Source organism: Dendrobates tinctorius, unplaced genomic scaffold (genome assembly GCF_039654945.1).
Source record: "Dendrobates tinctorius isolate UK_male_01 unplaced genomic scaffold, ASM3965494v1 ptg000008l, whole genome shotgun sequence".
Classification (NCBI taxonomy): domain Eukaryota; kingdom Metazoa; phylum Chordata; class Amphibia; order Anura; family Dendrobatidae; genus Dendrobates; species Dendrobates tinctorius.
The window spans coordinates 33,448,850-33,468,766 of record NW_027361676.1 but is presented as its reverse complement, the minus strand read 5'-3'; the positions used below and the strand labels follow the sequence as shown (position 1 = coordinate 33,468,766).

At 37.0% G+C, this 19,917-nt stretch overlaps 1 protein-coding gene across 2 annotated transcripts in view; it reads left to right on the top strand.

Moving 5' to 3' along the window:
* The window catches only part of NPY1R (neuropeptide Y receptor Y1), a 115,944-nt gene extending 96,227 nt beyond the window's left edge, over positions 1-19,717 (top strand). For both annotated transcript variants that reach the window (XM_073576872.1, XM_073576864.1), the window contains exons 2-3: positions 12,749-13,576; positions 17,652-19,717. In XM_073576872.1, the coding sequence (XP_073432973.1) occupies positions 12,899-13,576; positions 17,652-18,068 (1,095 nt within the window). In that variant the 5' untranslated portion in view covers positions 12,749-12,898 and the 3' untranslated portion in view covers positions 18,069-19,717. The remainder of the gene's footprint in view (positions 1-12,748; positions 13,577-17,651) is intronic.
* The last annotated feature ends 200 nt before the right edge of the window (positions 19,718-19,917 follow it).

Below are 19,917 nucleotides of genomic sequence, written 5' to 3'. Positions count from 1 at the left end.
CACACGACCCTCTTCCCATTGAAAAAAATAAAGTTGGATCAAAAATGGCCAACTTCAAATGGCTGCCATGGTCACCACCCATCTTGAAAAGTTCCCCCTCCCATATACTAATGTGCCACAAAAAGGAAGTTGATATCACCAACCATTCCCATTTTATTAAGGTGTATCCATATAAATGGCCCACCCTGTGTATATATATATATATATATATATATGTGTATATATATCGATAAAAAAAAAATAAGGGCAGCACTACCAAAATTATACAATTGGTGCAAAACTTATTCAGCAGTGTCCAAACAGCCAAGTTAATAAAATAAAAAAATAGGCAGCACTCCAAATTAAATGTGAAAAAAGTGGATACTTTACTGATCCTCAGGTGGCGACGTTTCAACAGTTGATAAAGACTGGTCACCGTTGAAATGTCGCCACCTGAGGATCAGTAAAGTATCCACTTTTTTCACATTTAATTTGGAGTGCTGCCTATTTTTTATTTTTTTATTTTTATTTTATATATATATATATATATATATATGTGTATATATATATATATATATATTATTTTAAAGAGAATTTCATTGATTTTAATCAAGCAGTTAGCAACAGTTAAAGTTAGGATCTTAATATTTTAATCATTCAATGAGAAGGTAACTACAGTAGACAGTAGCATGTAAATGTGCATCCCTGGTCAAAGTTATTGTTTATTGTGAACAGTTAAGCAAGTTGAAGTTTAAATGATCTCTAAAAGGCCTAAAGTTAAAGATGGCACATTTCCTTTGTATTTTAGGCAAAAAAATATATTGTCATCTTTTACATTTTAAAAATTACAGAAAAGAAAATGAGCAAAAGACTGGGCACTTTGAAATGGTTAGTCCCTAGTAGCACCGCCTTTTATAAGTATCACAGCTTGTAAATGCTTTCTGTATCCAGCCAGGGGTTTTTCTATTCTCTATTGAGGGATTTTCATCCATTCTTCCTTGGAATATTCTTCCAGTTCTCTGAGATTCCTGGGTCATCTTGCATGCACTGCTATTTTGAGGTCTAGCCACAGATTTTCAATGATGTTCAGATCAAGGGACTGTGAGGGCCATTGTAAACCCTTCAGTTTGCGCCTTTTAAAGTAGTCTCCTGTGGATTTTGTTGTGTATTTAGGATCATTATCCATTTGTAAAAGCCATCCTTTCAGCTTTTATACAGCTGGTGTTATGATTGCATCAAGAATTTGTTGAAATGTCATTGAATCCATTCTTTCATCCACCCATGAAATGTTCCCTGTGTCATTGGCTGCAAAACAGCCTCAAAGCATGATTGAGCAACTGCCATGCTTACTGATTGGTGAGACGTTCTTTTCCTGAAATTCAGTGACCTTTTTTCTCCACATATACCTTTTAACATTGTGGCCAAAGAGTCCCATTTTAACCTCATCGGTCCACAGAACTTGTTTCCAAAATGCATCAGACTTGTATAGATGTTCTTTTTTCATACTTCTGAAGCTAAGTTTTATGGAGAGGACGCAGGAGAGGTTTTCTTCTGATGACTCTTCCATGAATGCCAAATTTGTGCAGATGCTTCTGAACAGTAGAACAATGCACAACACCATAGTTGCTAAATCTTTCTGAAGTTCTTTTGCAGTTAAGCAGGGGTTCTGAATTGCCTCTCTAGCAATCCTACGAGCAGCTCTCACTGAAATTTAGCTTGGTCTTCCAGACCTTATCTTGATTTCACTGCCATTTCTTAATTACATTTATTTAAAAAAAAAGTGTTTGATATCATGTTAGCCAGTTAAAAAAAGAATGCTCTCAGTGTTAAAAACAAGATCATTTTGTAGTTATGATACCTTTCTATGGCTAACATTATTATGTCATGCCTCTTTTTTTCTGTTCTTTTTGTGCATATATTTTTTATATATGTTTATTCAGATACTTTGTTATACATTGCCTGAGGAAGGGACCTAAGGAGTCTCGAAAGATTGCTTTGTAACATCATTTATTTTATTTTTGTTAGCCATTAAAAGGTATCATTACTACAAGATTATCTTGTTTTTCCCACTGAGAGCATTTAATTACATTTCAAATTAAACAAGGGGCAACTTGAAAATGGTTTCGCTATCTTCTTATAGCCGATACTTTGTGGGTTTCCATAATTTTCATTTTCAGAGTGCTAGGCAGCTGTTTAGAAATGGCAGTTGTTTTTTGGTACAAGGTTAGTGAAGGCTAGGTTTTTATAAAGCTGGGAAATTTTCATCACCTGGCCTTTCCTAATGATGATAGTGAACAAGCCACAATCCACAATATATATATATATATATATATATATTAGGGTGTTTCATTTTGTATGGTAAAAATTAAAATGTCAAATTTTTGCAGACTTTGCTTACGCCCCGAGTCTCACTAATGTAAAAAGTATATATGCCAAATTTCAAGACGATCAAACAATATTTAGAGGTTGCACACTTTTATCCATTTAATAAAAAAAAAACAGATTTTCAATGTTAAGTATTTTATTAGAAATTCAAACAATTAAAGACTTAGAATAATAGTGACAGTAAACAGTAACATTGATAGGCAGTATCATACATATTAAATGATTTATACTAATGTGCTGTGAAAGATGCAACTCCTTTTGTTCGCTTGGTGATGGCTTTGCTATGATACAAGACAACTCTTAACAAGAACTGTTTCTGTTGTTCATCTCTGATTGAATTATTAAACTTCTTTATCAGAGCAATGTCCCTTTCTGCGGTGTCATTCACCACCTTAAGGGTATGTGCACTGCACACGTAAGCATTTTTTTCTCATTTTTTTAAGCTTTTTTACTGGCAAAAATGCTTTAAAAACGCTTAAGAGAAGCATCCTATGCATTTTAATGAATTCTGCACTTTTTGTGCATATCGATGCATTTTTTCCATGAAAAACGCATTGTGGTAAAAAACGCAGCATGCTCATTAATTTCGCAGAAAAATCCACATTTCTAACTATTTTCTATGAGACTGGGGACACTCTGGAAAAAAAAGCATAAAAAACGCGCGTTTTTTTATGCAAAAATGCCTGTTTCTGGGAAGGAGTCCGGTTTTCAGCCAGGAATTTTCTGCATATGTGGGTACATAGCCTAAGAGCATTGACGGAGTTTCTTAGTGTATCACTGCAATATTCTTCTCCATCGTGGATTCCAAATAATTCAAAGAATGTCTTTGTTTTACTTGTAACAAAATTGATGAGGTCTTTTCCTTCAAAAACTAGGTTTTTACCTTCCAACCGTTTCAGTTCCTTTTTCTTTTCAGGTTTCATTCCTAAATTTTCAAACATCTTCTCCTTCTCAGCCTGACCGATGTTCATCCAAAAATGCCAATCCTGTTAGTTTCTGACAGACACCAAATGTGTCTCTTAGCCACTGTGAGGGCCCGTTCTCTGACATCTTTATCTGGATAATATTGCAAAAGCTGTAGCATCTCCATATCATTTTTTGGAGCCCATCGTCTTACAATTGCCTCGTGCCAAAAGTGGACATATATCAGAGAAAACGTGCTACTTTTCTTATTCCTTTTAATTCGGTGTTAGACATATGCAATTGTGTAGTGAATAGCACAATTTTGAGTACATGTATGGCCTTTGCCATCCACCTTGCTTCAGTCAGAGCCCCTGGAACCCTAAATTCGAAATCGTTTTCATCCCAACCTCCAAGATATAGAAGTGATAGTTGTAATAGCTCTTTGTAATCTTCTCTTGGATGACTGCCATCTTTCAAGACATTGTTGAGGTAGTCCACCATTTTCACACGTTGTTCTTCATTTTCAACCGTAATTCTGCTGGAGACACACTGACTCTAGTGCAATCCCCCTTTGTGTACAAGGACTTCTGATTAACTTCTGCTTTTTAGAGCACCTTTAAAAATCCAGTTTTTTCTTTATTTCCTGCATCCTTGTTCAAAAAAAAGAAAATTGAAAAGATATGGAGAGGATAATAAAAGCTGCTAAATGGGAGTATGAATCTGTTTTAAGAAAGAAAAGAAAGGGGAAATATTGATTATTCGACACCGAGGCCATATTCAGATTGTCTGCTCTGCACTGAAGTCCCCCCCAAGTACATCATAAGGCTAGTAACCCAGGTATTAGGAAACCCATTTTCTAGGTGGCAGGAGAAATTTGTGCAGACTGTGGGGAAGGTTGTGGATTTTCTATATGCAGTATGATCTTTGTCATGCTGAGTTGTTGCAAAATTTTGTCTAAAAAGTCACATTTTGTAACAGGTTAAAAACGTGCTGCAAAATCCACAGCAAAATTTGTGCCATGTCCAAATGTGGCATAAAAAGTGTCAATAAGAGGATAGTGTGATATATTGTCATTTTTCTGGCCTATGTAAAGTTGCTATAGTTTAAGATTTGCATGAAAAAAACAATAAAAATATACAGTGGCATGCAAAAGTTTGGGCACACCTGGTCAAAGTTACTGTTATTGTGAACAGTTAAGCAAGTTGAAGATGAAATTATCTCTAAAAGGCCTAAAGTTAAAGATGACACATTTCCTTTGTATTTTAGTTCGGAAAAAAATACTGTCATTTTTTTTTTTCATTTTAAATTGCAATGCAAAAGTTTGGGCACCCTTGGAGATTTGTGTGCTCAGAAAACTCTGGAGTTGTAGTGTCATAGTTAGGACATGGCTAATGTCCTGTTCTTACAGGGTTAACTTTTGCCAGCCTCTCTTTGTATCTGGGAGGGGTATTTATACTCACTCCAAACTAGCATTCTCTGTCAGTTATACTGCTGTTCTGGTGTGTCTGACCCCTGGTGTGCGTGTACTCTGCGTTGTTTGCGTGCTTCCCGTGGATGACCCGGCTTGTTCCTTCACTCTGTACTCCGTCTCTCATTTTGGTACCATTGTCTTTTCTGGTTCTGACCTCCTGGCTTGGCTATCGTTACTCCATTACAGTTTATCCCTATTGTACCGTCTAATGCCCGTTCTGGTTTTCTGATCTATTGCTACGTCCTGACTATCCATTCTGTCTAATCCTTTGGTACTGCATTGCTATCTCGTGCTTTGACCTCAGCTTGATCTGGTTCCTGTCTCTGTCTATGCCCCTTAGTAACATTGTCTTGTAGTTACCTTTCTAGGAGTTTCCCTGCAGCTAGTAGCTCCATGGAGCTTAGGCCACGCCCCCAGCAGTCATGTGCTTCAGGTCCTGGAGCATGCATTGTCACCACTACTGCCCGCTCCGCTGGCATCTTTGTGCACAGTTTTTGTACTCAGGACATGCGCTCTGGCTCAGTGAGCAAGTGCAGTGCGGTGTTCCTGACATGTAGTACATTGTTCTGCTGTTCAGAGACACCTGCGCAAATATGGCCTTCATGGAAGAATCATCACAAGAAAACCTTTCCTGCATCCCTGCCATAACAATCCCTGTGGATTTAGCAGCACACGAGAGTGTTTCTTTCATTTCCTTGTGATGGTAAATAAAAACTAAAAGCACTTGTTCCTTGGAAGGGAGTCAAGCTCCCAAAAATTCACCACCAGGCACCTTTTCAAGTAACCAAATTCCCTTTCTAGTACTCATTACTAATAGGGCAAAAAGTAGACACAAATGGTACCCGTCTATTAGTCGTTTTATCACGTTTACGGCAAAGTTCATCAGAAGTCAAATTCATAGCCTTTTCTTTAAAACGTTTAACATGTCCCACTGGATAACCCCTACTGATGAATTTATGACACATCTCATCAAGTCTATTGTTCAGCTTATTCTCATCCTTAACTATTCTCCGCACTCGTAGCATCTGGCTCCATGGGAGAGACTCAACCGTCTTCCTTGGGTGGTTACTATTGTACAACAAAAGACAGATGGAATTACCTTTAGACACGCTGAAAATAATGGCAGGAGCACATGGGGATCATGTCTAAAAAGATCCCAGAGTATTACAGTGGCATGTAAAAGTTTGGGCACCTCTCATGAAAATTATTGTTATTGTAAACAGTTAAGCAAGTTGAAGATTAAATTATCTCTAAAAGGCCTAAAATTAAAGATGACACATTTACTATGTATTTTAGGCAAAAAAAATTGTCATTTTTTACATTTTAAAAATTGCAAAAATGAAAATGAGCTGATGCAAAAGTTTGTGCACCCTGCATGGTTAGTACCTAGTAGCACCACATTTTGCAAGTATCACAGCTTATAAACACTTTTTGTAGCCAGACAAGAGTCTTTCAATTCTTGTTTGAGGTATTTTCATCCTTTCTACCTTGGAGAATTCTTCCAGTTCTGTAAGATTCTTGAGTCATCTTGCATAGAGTGCAGTTTTGATGTCTAGCCACATATTTTCAATGAAGTTCAGATCAGGGGACTATGAGGACCATTGTAAAACCTTCAGCTTGCTTTGAGGTAGTCTATTGTGGATTTTGAAGTGTGTTTAGGATTTTTATCCATTTGTAGAAGCCATCATCTTTTCAACTTCAGCTGTTTTACAGATGTTGTTATGCTTGCATCAGTTGAAATTTCATTGAATCCATTCTTCCCTTTACCCCTCAAATGTTCTCCCTGCCATTGGCTCCAACATAAATCCAAAACATGATTGATCCACCCCCCCATGAATAATGGTTGGTGAGATGTTCTTTTCCAGAAATTCTTTGCCCTTTTTTCTCAAAGCAAACTTTCTATCATTGTGGCCAAAGATTCCCATTTTAACCTCATCGATCCACATAACTTGTTTCCAGAATGCATCAGGCTTGTATAGACGTTCTTTTGCATACTTCTAATGCTGAATTTTATGGTGAGGACACAGGAAAGGTTTTCTTCTGATTACTCTTCCTTGAAGGCCATATTTGTGCTGGTGTCTCTGAACAGTAGAACAATGTGCCTCAACTCCAGAGTCTAATGAATCTTTCTGAAGGTCTTTTGCAGTCAATTGAGTGTACTGATTTGCCTTTCTAGCAATCTTAGGAGCAGCTTTCATTGAAAATTTGCTTGTCTTCCAGATGTTATCTTTACTTGCACTGTTCCTGTAAACTGTCATTTTGAACTGTGGAAAGGGCAACTTGAAAACGCTTTGCTATCGTCCTATGGCTTCCTCCTGCTTTGTGGGCCTCCACCATTTTTATTTTCAGAGTGCTAGTCAACTTCTTAGAAGAACCCATGGCTGAATTTTTTTGGCACAAGATTAGAGGAGGCTGGGTTTTTATAAAACTGTGAAATTTGCATCACCTTGCCATTCCTAACGTTGGTAGTGAACAATCCATAACCATAACAGGCTAATTAAGGCCTGAAACCTTGGTCAAAGTTATCTGAGCCCACAAATCTCCAAGGGTGCCCAATCTTTTGCATCAGCACAATTTCCTTTTCGTAATTGTTAAAATGTAAAAAATTGAATTTTATTTTTTTGCATCTAAAATACAAAGGAAATGTATCATCTTTACCTTTTGGCCTTTTAGAGATCATTTCATCTTCAACTTGCTTAACTGTTCACAATAACAGTAATTTTGACAAGGGGTGCCCAAATTTTTACATGCCACTATATAAGAGACATTACATTTGGGGAGTATAATTTCTCTACGAATTGAATTTCCCAGTAAAATCGAACAGACAAATTTCATTTTTGAATTTGTTTTGGAATACAGAAAAACCTTTTTGTAAAGAACCTGGTGATTGTTAGAGCACAGAAATTAGTTATTATATTGAGAAGTGTTTCTCTTATCTTGTTTGCAAACTTGTTTAGGAAGGGGAAAGATCAGCAAACCTGAAATACAATTCTTAAAAAAGAACTGGCTTAAGGCAATATAAATGGATGAGCTTGGAATCTATTTTCTGTTGTAAGCTGAATGGTAATATTACTTGTCTAAGGTGTTGTTCGGCAGTAGAATAGACATTTTTCTAAGTTTGACATGTCATTTGCTGAAGGTACTTAACTCGCTTTTGCCAGTTATAACTAAATAACATTTTATGAATTATGTCATGTAATAACCACAAACATCAAGCACTTTCATTTAGATTTTATGAGCTGGAGCATAATGAGGAACATGTTAAATTCAATTGGTCAAGAAAGCTGTGACCTTTACAAGAAACAAAAAATGTGCCTAAGCATTAATAGGCAAGTAATTGCAACTTAGCTGCCTGTTGAGCTCGGCGCCATTTTTCCCCGGCACAGAGCGGTCTCAAACGCTCCTGCCAGGGGTTCAGAAACTTCTGTCGACGTCACATCTACAGAGTGGAGGCTTCTTTTCTGGTCCGCTCTGTAGATGGGGCTGGACTTTCAAGATCATTGTGATTGACAGCCAGAACATGTCCTGTTTGAAACGTGTATGGCGAATATATGTCCTTTTTTCCTCCCATGTTTTCCCCCTTCTTTTTCCAAATATCCTTTGGCAAATGTTTTTGGATATTTCTATTTTAAATTAATAATAATAAATCTTGGATTTTATCTGTAACATATCAGGAGCTGGATCACATTTTTTCTTTCCTGTATCTAATGAGCACCTGCAGCTGTGCTGATCGCAGACTCCTGATCCTGCTGCAGATTGTGGAGGGTGAGCTGGTTTGTTGCCTTGCATTCATAATCAGAATGACCTCAGAAGTCCCACCTTGTTGCATCAGCAGAGGGAGCTGAATCCACTACAGGAGTGCTCTATGAACACTGTGCCGGAGGAGAACGGCACCATGCACAACAGGCAGGTAAATTGCAGTTACCTGCCTGTTAGTGCTTAGATACAATTTTTGATTTTTGCAAAGTCCCAGATCCCCCCATTAAAGTAAATGTGTCATCAGAAAATGGCCTTTGCATTAAATATATTTTGTAAAAATTGTGGACAATTTTTTTCATATCACAATTTTTATTAAAAATAAAAATGAGCAATTATGTAATTATTACATTGACCACCAAGCAATTTTATGTTATAACTTTCTGTATTTTCAGGAACTACACATGTACATTAGCATAAGTAAACAGACTTTGACTTTATTTTTTATATTAAAGCATTTTATGAGAGTGTGCAAAGGTCTTTGAGAAGGGAGGAAAAATGGGTGACTTGTGAAATAATCTATTGTGACTTGTTGTTCCTGTGTTATTAGCTGTTTATACAGGTGTTACCTGTAATTATAATACTGTCTCTGATGATAATCTGCCTACTGAAAGCCCTTCCTGAAAGGGCAGGAAATATGAGTATAAAATAGCCCTACTGACCAGTGTAAAAATTGCAAGACTACAAATTGTGTTTGTTAATAAATATTTTGATATGAGAAAAAAAAACTTTGCAAAAAAAGTTTTAAAATATATGTGTAACTCAAATACCTGATTTAGGCTATAGGTCATTTTCTGATGACACATTCCGCATAAAGACAATAATAACATTGGGCCAAACTTAAAAGTTTGAAAGGGTTGTCCAGTTTTTAAAAGCGTCTCCACACATTGAGCCAGCCACAGGAAGCCTGCGATTTTGACCCACAACAATTAGTTGTAGTCTTGGGAGAGTCTGACACCAAATATTGTAGTTTCCCTATAATATACCACAGGAGAAATAAAGCATTGCATAATTATCACTGACATTATGTGCTGTCATTGCAGTGTATGGATGTTTTGATTTCTCTATGTCCTGATTAACAGGCAGAGGTCTTGAACAGGATTGCCAACTTGACTTTTTATTTTTTCTGAACAACTTTTCAAAAAATCACAGACAATATTTTTTACAGACAAATTGGAAAACCATATTAAATTTTTATGATACTAGTAGTGATCCGTGTCTACAGCCCATAATTCTGGTTTGAAGATATCAGCTGCACTATAAAATTACGATGATTACAGTCTTAATATTTCGTACACGTTTCTTCAGCTTCAAATAAATCACAGATGCCTCATTTTATTTCTACGGACAAGGGAAAAACGTGCCTTATTTTTTAAGGACTGTCCTGGAACTTTTGGACAGTTGGCAATCCTGATCTTGAATAAGGGACCTAAATGATAGAATGTCAGTAAGATTGGGGTTCTATCATTAATATTTAATATTCTACCAAATGTAAAACAATGCATCTTCCCTGCCCATACTTTAGCCCTGGCATGAGTTGCTTCATATTCAAATTGATTCCCCCTTATCGGAGAACATGCACAACATCTGTAATTCTCTTGTGAGTCACAATAAGAAAGAACTTAATTGTGAGTTTATGTGGTTTAGCTAATCACCATTGCGAGGAGCTGATTACACTTTTCCTTAGTACTTTTTCATTTTGTGGATCAAATAGCTGTTCCAGTCAAGCATTCAAGAGAGCTACTCTTAATTTTGGTCAAGAAGTTCTAACTCATTAAGTTTGTTACACTGACATGTTTACTTTTAGATAATTACTTTGTTTTCTACATCTGTTTCCTTCAAAATTGAGAGTTTTAGAACTGCTTGACCTAAACGTAATATTATAATAGTCATTCTTGGAAAAGTCATTAGCAGATTTAGATAAAAAGTGATTTGCTTAGTATAGTTGCATTAGTTTTAATGCATTATTATTAATATTATTATTATTATTCCAGATCTTTCAAAGAATAAAAATGCAATATTTAAAGAAGACTTTTCACTGGATTTTTAAAAAAAAATCATCTGTGTACCTCCTCCAGTTGGTGCTGCTCCACCAATTATACTAAGTACCTCCTCCAATTGGTGTTACTGATTCTGGAATAGTTTATCTTTGCCTTCTGTGCTCCTCCATTCCAAATGTATGCCGACCCAGAAATACAGATGCAAATTTTTCCTTCAACCAAACTGGATGTTTGCTTTTTTCTCCTATGACATTTGCATATCAAAACACGACATTGTGTGGAAATAGTTGGTTGAAGGGAAAATTTTGCACCATTATTATTGAAGGGCATAAGTTTGGGGTCAAGGGGCACAGAAAAAAAAAAAAAGAAAATCTATTCCAGAATCAATGAAACAACAGCAACTGAAGATGGCTCTCCATGTAAAATAAAAACGCAATTGAAAGATCAGCTTTAAAATATAGTTGATGGTTCTTAAATTAATCAGTTAAAAGGGGTGTTCAGGTTTTTCATGAAAGTCTGCAGTCACTTTGTGAGACTGCAGACTTTTGAATCCTCACTTCATGCGCACTTAAGGACATTATGTGTGATGGAGCAGTAAGAAAGTGGCCAAAGAGTGCTAGGCTGAGGACCAGGCAGGGGAGAGAGTGGGTTTTGTAGTATTTTTGAAAGGCCAGGTGTTATATTTTTCCACCCATTTTCTGACTGTGTACAAATCATTAACCTCTTTCTGACCGCTGATGGGATAGTACGTCAGCAGTCAGAGTACCCTGCTTTGAGGTACTCCGTTCAAGCGTGGCATGCTTCTAGCCTCCCATGAAGGCTACTGAAGCATGCAAAAGTAAAAATGTGCTTAAAAATTAAAAAAATAAAAAAAACTAAAAGTTCAAATCACCCCCCTTTTGCCCCAATCAAAATAAAGCTATAATAAAAAAAAATCCCACATACACATATTAGGTGTTGCTGTGTTTAGAATCACCTGATCTATCAATAAAAAATGGATTAACCCAATTGCTAAACAAAGTAGCAAGAAAAAAATCAAAACGCCAGAATTATGTTATTTCTGGTCTCCGCGACATTGCATTAAAATGCAATAACGGGCGATCAAAAGAACATATCTGCACAAAAGTGGTATCATTAAAAATTTCACCTTGGCCCGCAAAAAATAAGCCCTCACCTGACCCCAGATCACGAAAAATGGAGATGCTGCGGGTTTCGGAAAATTGCACATTTCTTTTTTTTAGCAAATTTTGGAATTTTTTTCACCACTTAGATAAAAGAGAACCTAGACATGTTTGGTGTCCATGAACTCGTAATGACCTGGAGAATCACAATGGCAGGTCAGTTATAGCATATAGTGAACCTAGCAAAAAAGCCAAACAAAAAACAAGTGTGAGATTGTACTTTTTTTGCAATTTCACCGCATTTTTTTCCTGTTTTTAAGTACAGGACATGTTAAAACCAATAGTGTTGTTCAAAAGTACAACTCATCCCACAAAAAATAAACCCTCACATGGCTATATTGATGGAAAAATAAAAAAATTATTGCTCTGGAAAGAAGGGGTGCGAAAAACAAAAATGAAAAATCGAAAAAGCTCTGGTCATTAAGGGGTTAAAATGGCAACCTACAGCAGATTCACATGAATCGAATCACAAAAAATGTAATCTAGAGAATTCAAATTTTTATTAAAAATTCAATTAGCCTTGAATAAATTCACTCATCTCTATTTCCCAATATGAATTACTGTAATTTGTAACTCCAGAATAAACCTAAAATTCATATTTTGCCTGACAATTTCAAGCACTATTGGCTCTCAGAATTTACAGGAATTTGTGTAAATCTCTTGATTTCCCTCATTAGACCTTCAGGAGTCTGCATAGGAATTTCAGCCTTGTTATTAAGGTCTAAAAAGCCCTATATGTTGTGATGACTACTGTAAGTCCTGTGCTCTTGACTCTTAGGGTAGACATAGGGTCATGGTAACTATTATAGGATAGGCATTGAGAAATGTGACTTTTGTAATCCATATAGCTATGTCATTATTGATTAGAAAATTTTAATCCATAGTCCTCCCAGAAAACTATTTAGAATTAATTAGAACTGAAAATGTGAAAGAGGTGAGCCTCTGGGTAGCCAGTCAGCAAATGCTGAAGTCAAATTTATTGATGAGATTCGTTTATTTCCAAACTGCTTTGTAGAAAGATGAAAAAGGTATATCTGAAGCATAACTTGATTTTGCATTTTATGTTTCCACAGATTATCCATAGTTGGTCTCAGCATGAACACTTTACTGATTACCTCATGCAGAATGGAAGCTAGAAAATCATATCATTTGCAACATTGAAGCATCTTAGTTTCCCTTCTTCTTTTTGGTGTCATTGCTGTCACTATCAAACAATTTGCAAGATGAATTTCTCAACAGGCTACAACAATCAGTCAACTAATGAATCATTCTTCCAAAATATGCAGTTGGACGAAGACTGTACTTTGCCATTGGCAATAATTTTTACTTTATCTCTGGCCTATGGAGTTGTTATCATACTTGGACTCTCTGGAAATTTGGCTCTTATTATCATTATATTGAAGCAAAAAGAAATGCGCAACGTCACCAATATTCTTATTGTAAACCTCTCATTTTCTGATCTTTTGGCAACAATAATGTGTCTCCCGTTTACTTTGGTTTATACCCTGATGGATCACTGGATTTTTGGAGAAGTAATGTGTAAGCTGAATGAATATATTCAGTGTGTTTCAGTCACTGTTTCTATTTTTTCTTTGGTCCTCATTGCTGTTGAGCGTCATCAACTCATCATAAATCCTCGTGGATGGAGACCAAATAACACACATGCTTGCATTGGAATCACAGCAATATGGATTGTAGCCATGGCTGGTTCTTTGCCTTTTATGATATACAATTCTTTAACAGATGAACCTTTTCGGAATATAAGCATTGATTCATACATTGGAAAATATGTCTGCATGCAAGAGTTCCCAAAGGAGAAATTCAGACTGTCATACACAACTTTGCTCTTTGTTGTACAGTACCTCGGGCCACTCTTCTTTATTTTTATTTGCTATACCAAGGTATAGTATTCATGTTTTCTGCTTTTGTCCTCTTTCGAATTTGCTAGCATATTTTACGTGGAATCAATAATTTTGCATGCTGTTAGCATGTATGCTATAATACATTTCTTCCCTCTTTTTTAAATTGTGTAGTCTTAGTTTCCAAAATTTTGAAGTCTGAAGGTGACATGCATTTGATTAGAGGGGTATAAGCATTTCAGCAAAGGAAGATAGACAATGGTATAGCAAAAGTCATTCAATTTTAAAATATACTAGCTGAAGAGCCTGGCGTTGCCTGGGCATAGTAACCAACTGTGGTTAGTTATAGCAAATTATAATGATTATATTGCACATAAAAACCGTGCATCTAATCCTATCCTGTGTGATACTGACTGCTGAGCTGTGTATCTAATCCTATTCTGTGTGATACGGACTGCTGAGCCGTGTATCTAATACTATTCTGTGTGATACTGTGTGCTGAGCTGCGCATCTAATCCTATCCTGTGTGATACTGACTGCTGAGCTGTGTATCTAATCCTATCCTGTGTGATACCGCCTGCTGAGCCATGTGTCTAATCCTCTCCTGTGTGATACTGACTGCTGAGCTGTGTATCTAATCCTATCCTGTGTAATACTGACTACTGAGCCATGTATTTAATCCTATCCTGTGTGATACTGACTGCTGAGCCGTGTATCTAATCCTATCCTGTGTGATACTGGGCTCCCCCTGCAGTCTGTGTCAGAGGGTGGTCTGTGTTGGCACGGTAATAAATTGTGTTATTTCCAGCTTTACAGAAGGTTGATAACACCATAGAAATGATAAGAATAATAGGCCTCAGTTACCACAACTGTCTACAAAGAAACCTGTTGCTGATAGCAACCAATCACAGCTCATTTTTCATATTTTAAACAGCTCTGGGACAGTGTGGTGAGTTTTGAGTGGCGACTTTTGTGTTTCTACATTTATGTGGCGAGGTTGGTGTATGTGTGGTGAAATGTGTGCTGAGGGTGGTATATGTGTTGAAGCATGTGGTAGTGTGTGGCGCATTTTGTGTGTGTGTTCATATCCCCGTGTGTGGTGAGTATCCCATGTCAGGGCCCCACCTTAGCAACTGTACGGTATATACTCTTTGGCACCATCACTCTCATTCTTTAAGTCCCCCTTGTTCACATCTGGCAGCTGTCAATTTGCCTCCAACACTTTTCCTTTCACTTTTTCCCCATTATGTAGATATTGGCAAAATTGTTTGGTGCAATGGAACACGCGGGGTTAAAATTTCACCTCAAAACATAACCTATGATGCTCTCGGGGTCCAGACGTGTGACTGTGCAAAATGTTGTGGCTGTAGCTACGACGGTGCAGATGCCAATACATACACTTATTCCCCATTATGTAGATAGGAGCAAAATTGGTGAATTGGAACGCGCGGGGTTAAAATTTTGCCTCACAGCATAGCCTATGATGCTCTCGGAGTCCAGACGTGTGACTGTGCCAAATTTTGTGGCTGTAACTGCGACGGTGCAGATGCCAGTCCCGGACATACATACATACATACACACACACACACACATACATACATACACATATACACACCCACATTGAGCTTTATATATTAGATTTTTTACATCAGCTCCTCATGGTTTTAAGCTTTCTGTCACTCAATGAAAATCTTCATTGTTTACTGCTAGACCAAGGTCATGTAATGGACAAACGGTTGCTCATTTTGTTACAAGACACAACTCTAATAACTGTACTGCATCTATGGGTCATTCATGATACCAAAATTGATTATCTTTTATAAGTTAAAGGGTATCTGACCTTTCAAGTAATTCTTCAGACTAAGCTGTCTTGTGAGAGTACATGAAGAATAACACTATAACTGGTCACTATATAACTGTATCTTGCATTTTCACCAGGTTTCCCCTCTGCATGCTATGTCTCCAAACTGCAAATCTCTGCCATATACATCACAGCAGAAGGGAAAACAACAACACTCTCAGGTTATCTTTGTGCTTATAAGAGCAGGTTCTGTCAAGACCTATGGGCACTTTATCCCCAAGAGGAAGGACTCTTTGAGTTTTGTAACCATTCTAGCAACTATGTGAGAAAGACCTGGAAAGATCAAAACTTCTACCCGTCATATTGTCTTCAAGTCATATAACACATTTTTTAAGCCTGCTGCACTAATAAATTTTGCTTGATGTTTAAAATCAAGACATCGTGAGTGGAGATGAGCAGACCCGTGGAAGTTTAGGTTCTGGTACCCGACCCGGACTTCATTCCAAAATTCGGCTCAGGTACCGTATCTGTTCCCAAAGTTGAACCAGAACCTGAAACCCATTGAAAACAATGAGGTCCCAAACTTTTGAGTTGAAAAATTCTCTCTCTCAGAATTCCTCAGATCTCTGACTATTACAACGCACTTCCTGGAGAAGTCTGTGTTCAGCGTTTAGCCTCGGACAATAGCTGTCTGGAACAAACCCCAAACTTTTAAGTTCAAGTTTGTTTATCTCTAATCATGAGAGTACGGTTGCTTTCCCTTCTATTATACCTTGGGATCACCACCCAGTCTAACACTCAGTGCACACCATAAATCACTTCAATATCCACATCACAACTCGCAGCATAGACAAAATTACACAGCAGTAGTGATCATTGTAGATCTGAATCCAGCATTGGAGTGAGGTAAAATTCTTGTTAGAAGGCTCAACATATTCTGTCTATTCTTCACTCATCTTCCCTCTCCCCTCTTCATAGAGTATATTGGGCAATGCCACATAGCACTGCAATAAACCTGCAATTTGTCTTATCTGAGAAAGATAGATTTGAGTGTATTTTTTTCAGTATGGATGGTGAGTTAAGGAGGCAGGGCTGAGAAGAAGATGAGCCCTATAAGTGGGGTAGGCAGCAGATTTCTCTGATAAGAAATATTGCAAAGTTTATTATATTTGCTTGTACTATCGATTTATACAAAGTTTGTAGAAAGTACAATTTCCATTTAAGTTTGTTGCTGCATTTCCTCAAGCAGAGGTAGAAACAGCAAGGAAATGATATTTAAAATATATTGGCAAATTACAGTAGCCTAATTCTGTGGTGAGAAAATGAACTTTATTCTCCCCAACAGCGTTTCGGTTTCAGTCATGAGGGTGGCACTGGCACTGGTTCAGTCATAGCTCTGAGTATACAAAGTGGCAGCTGTAACCATGCCCCAGTTCTGACTGACAGCTGAGCCCCAATACAGAGGGACTGTCAGTCAGGGTTGGGGGTGCAGTTACAGTCGCCGCTCTTTGTTCTCAGAGCTGTGACTGTACCAGCACCGATGCAGCCTCTGTGACTGAAACCATGCCTCTGGCCCTGATTGATGCTGGCTCTGCATTGGGTTCAGCTGTCTTTCACGGCTGCGGGCATAGTTTCAGTTATGTGGATGGCGTCGGTGCAGGTTCAGTCACCGCTCTAAGTATATAGAACGGTGGCTGTAACCGTGTCCCTGGCCTTGACTGACACTGCCAGCCATTTCCAGCTGGGTCTTCCACTATATCACATGGTGCGCAAGGCATATCATTGATATGCATTTTGCAGCATGTGGTCACATGGGCCTGGTGAGCAGAAGGTCTGCCGGAGGTCAAGAACAAAGAGAGAGGATAAAAGAAAGAGTAAAGAAAAGATGAATAGAGGACTTGTGGTGGCAGGATAAGTACTTAAAGGACTGGGAAGTAATTATACATTTTTTAACCCCTACTTGACACTCTATGGCCCAGAAAAATTGTGTCCAGTAGGGACTAAAAAAAAACTTTGCTTTCAGCCAAATATGTTTTTTTTGCAAAATTGGGAGTAAATTCAAGTTGCTTCTATCTAATTTCTATTGAAAAATGTATTATTATCTTGGTCACTGTCATGTAGAATATAATTACTTTCTTTACAAAACTTATAAATTCAAATTTTAATTCTGGTTGCAAAAATAGTTATTAATTAGGACACAAAAAAGCAGAGAGTCATGGAAAATAAGCCATTCAATAACTCCATGAGCAAAGGTTCTCCGAAGTACAGAAAATAATATTGGTAAATTAAATTATATATTTTCTTCTTTCCTTTTAGATATTTCTTAGATTAAAAAAACGGAACAATATGATGGATAAGATGAGAGACAATAAATACAGATCCAGTGAAACAAAGAGAATCAACATCATGCTCTTTTCCATTGTGGTTGGATTCGCTTTATGTTGGCTGCCGTTTTTCATATTCAACTTGGTGTTTGATTGGAACCATGAAGCAATTGAAACCTGTAATCATAATTTGTTATTTTTGATTTGCCATCTGACGGCAATGATCTCTACTTGTGTCAATCCAATCTTCTATGGTTTTCTCAACAAAAACTTTCAGAGGGACCTACAGTTCTTCTTTAACTTCTGTGATTTCAGATCTCGAGAAGATGATTACGAGACTATAGCTATGTCTACCATGCACACTGATGTTTCTAAAACATCTCTTAAACAAGCAAGCCCAATAGCATAAAATGGATGATGAAATGCCAATATATTGGCAGTAAGTGTGTTGAAAATATGTTCCTCCAATAAGCACAGATTTATTGCTTAAGACTTGACCATCACTAGTCACATCATGAACATTTGTGTTTTTGGAACTTGTGAACCACTTGCATTGCATCTGGACTTTGGGAGTTTTTTTGCATTATTATTATGCCTGTATCTCCCACACATTTTAGTATATGTGATTTGGTAAAATGTCACTTACCGCCATATCGTTATATAATAGCATTCTGTGGCCGTGTGCTTTTACTTCGTTGTAGTGGGTTAGTGTGGCTTTTGGCACTAAGAACAACAAAAATACACTGATCATCACCAAAAACTGTGAATGTTACAATATTTTATACTTTACACTAAAGCTTGTACTATTAATTATAACCACAGTATATCACATGTCCTATTTATTATAATTGTTACTTTTTCATAGAAATGTACAGAAACATACGCAATTATATTTTACAATGTGATATTAAGGCAATGCTTTATAGGTATATGTTTGAACATTTTTTCCTTTTATTATACACTGCATCTGTAGTAGGACCAGGGAAGACAATATTTTAAGGAAGTGTGCCTTAAAGTTTATACAGTGAAAAACTTCATACGGTAGTGTCCATGTGTTTTTCCTCTCCACAGAACTAAGTTCTGTGATATTTCTGGTTTACTCCCCATTATTGTTGGTGGTAATCGATTTCATGGCTGTTAAACACAGATGATTTTTTTTTAAAGGCTAAGTCCATTTTATGATAATAAATATTTAACACTTCCGAAAAGTTACTACTAAACCCTAATGCCCTGATTAGAAGATACAACTAATATACAACTGTTTCAGTGGTATTAATCAGCTTTCATACCCATTAATGCATGACTTGAGCAATCTACTTCATCATCCATATCCACATCTCATTCACATTCCACTATTTCAAGCAATCAGGAATAGCAAACAGAGAGAAGGCATCACGAGCAAATGAAGTGGGTCACCCAAATACAGGTAAACATTTAAAACCATTTCATGTTGAAATAATGTAAATAATATTGTCTTTTTTTAGAGCAGACAGGATCATGTTCATTAGGACGGTCCTCATAGCTGGGTGGTGGCTCACATCATTTGATGCACTGCTGATGATAAGTTTAGGGTGGCTTGACCGATGTATCTAAAAGCCCAACACTCTTTTTGCGCAAACAAAAAAATTGACGTAAGAAGTATTAATTGAAAGTGTTAAAACATGATCTGCTTTTCTTCACTATCATTTTCAAATAATAATGGTCATGTACGAATGTACGAATGATCATTTGTGCAGTTCTTCATTCGCTTTCCGTGAGTGCTTGTAGAGATGGCCACCCATGCACAGAAAAAATAAAATTTTCATATCGAAATGTTTAGGCCGGATATTTTGCATCTGTTTTATGGATCATAATATTTGTTATTCATGGGCTGTTATTTATTCAGTTAATTTTTCCAATGGTCATAATAAGAGAATGAACAATTTAAAAGTATGTAATAGCAATTTCATGTCCAAATATTTCATGTATAAGAGGTCTGTGTAGAGCTATTTGTCTCCATAGTTACAAAAAACCTCTGTATAATCTGATCTTATAATTATATATTAATCTTTTCAATAAGTCCTCATATTGATAGTTTATGGATATCAGAAGAGGGGGACACTGTAAGACAAAACCATGACTTTGTCAGGTGGTCTGATGAAAACAAGTTAACACCTTTCCAGATTCCGTCCAGGAGGATAGGTGATAATTTACTTTTTGGTGGTTGTCTCACTGCTGGGACCTGCACCGATTGCCAAAATGGGGAAATTGTATCCCTA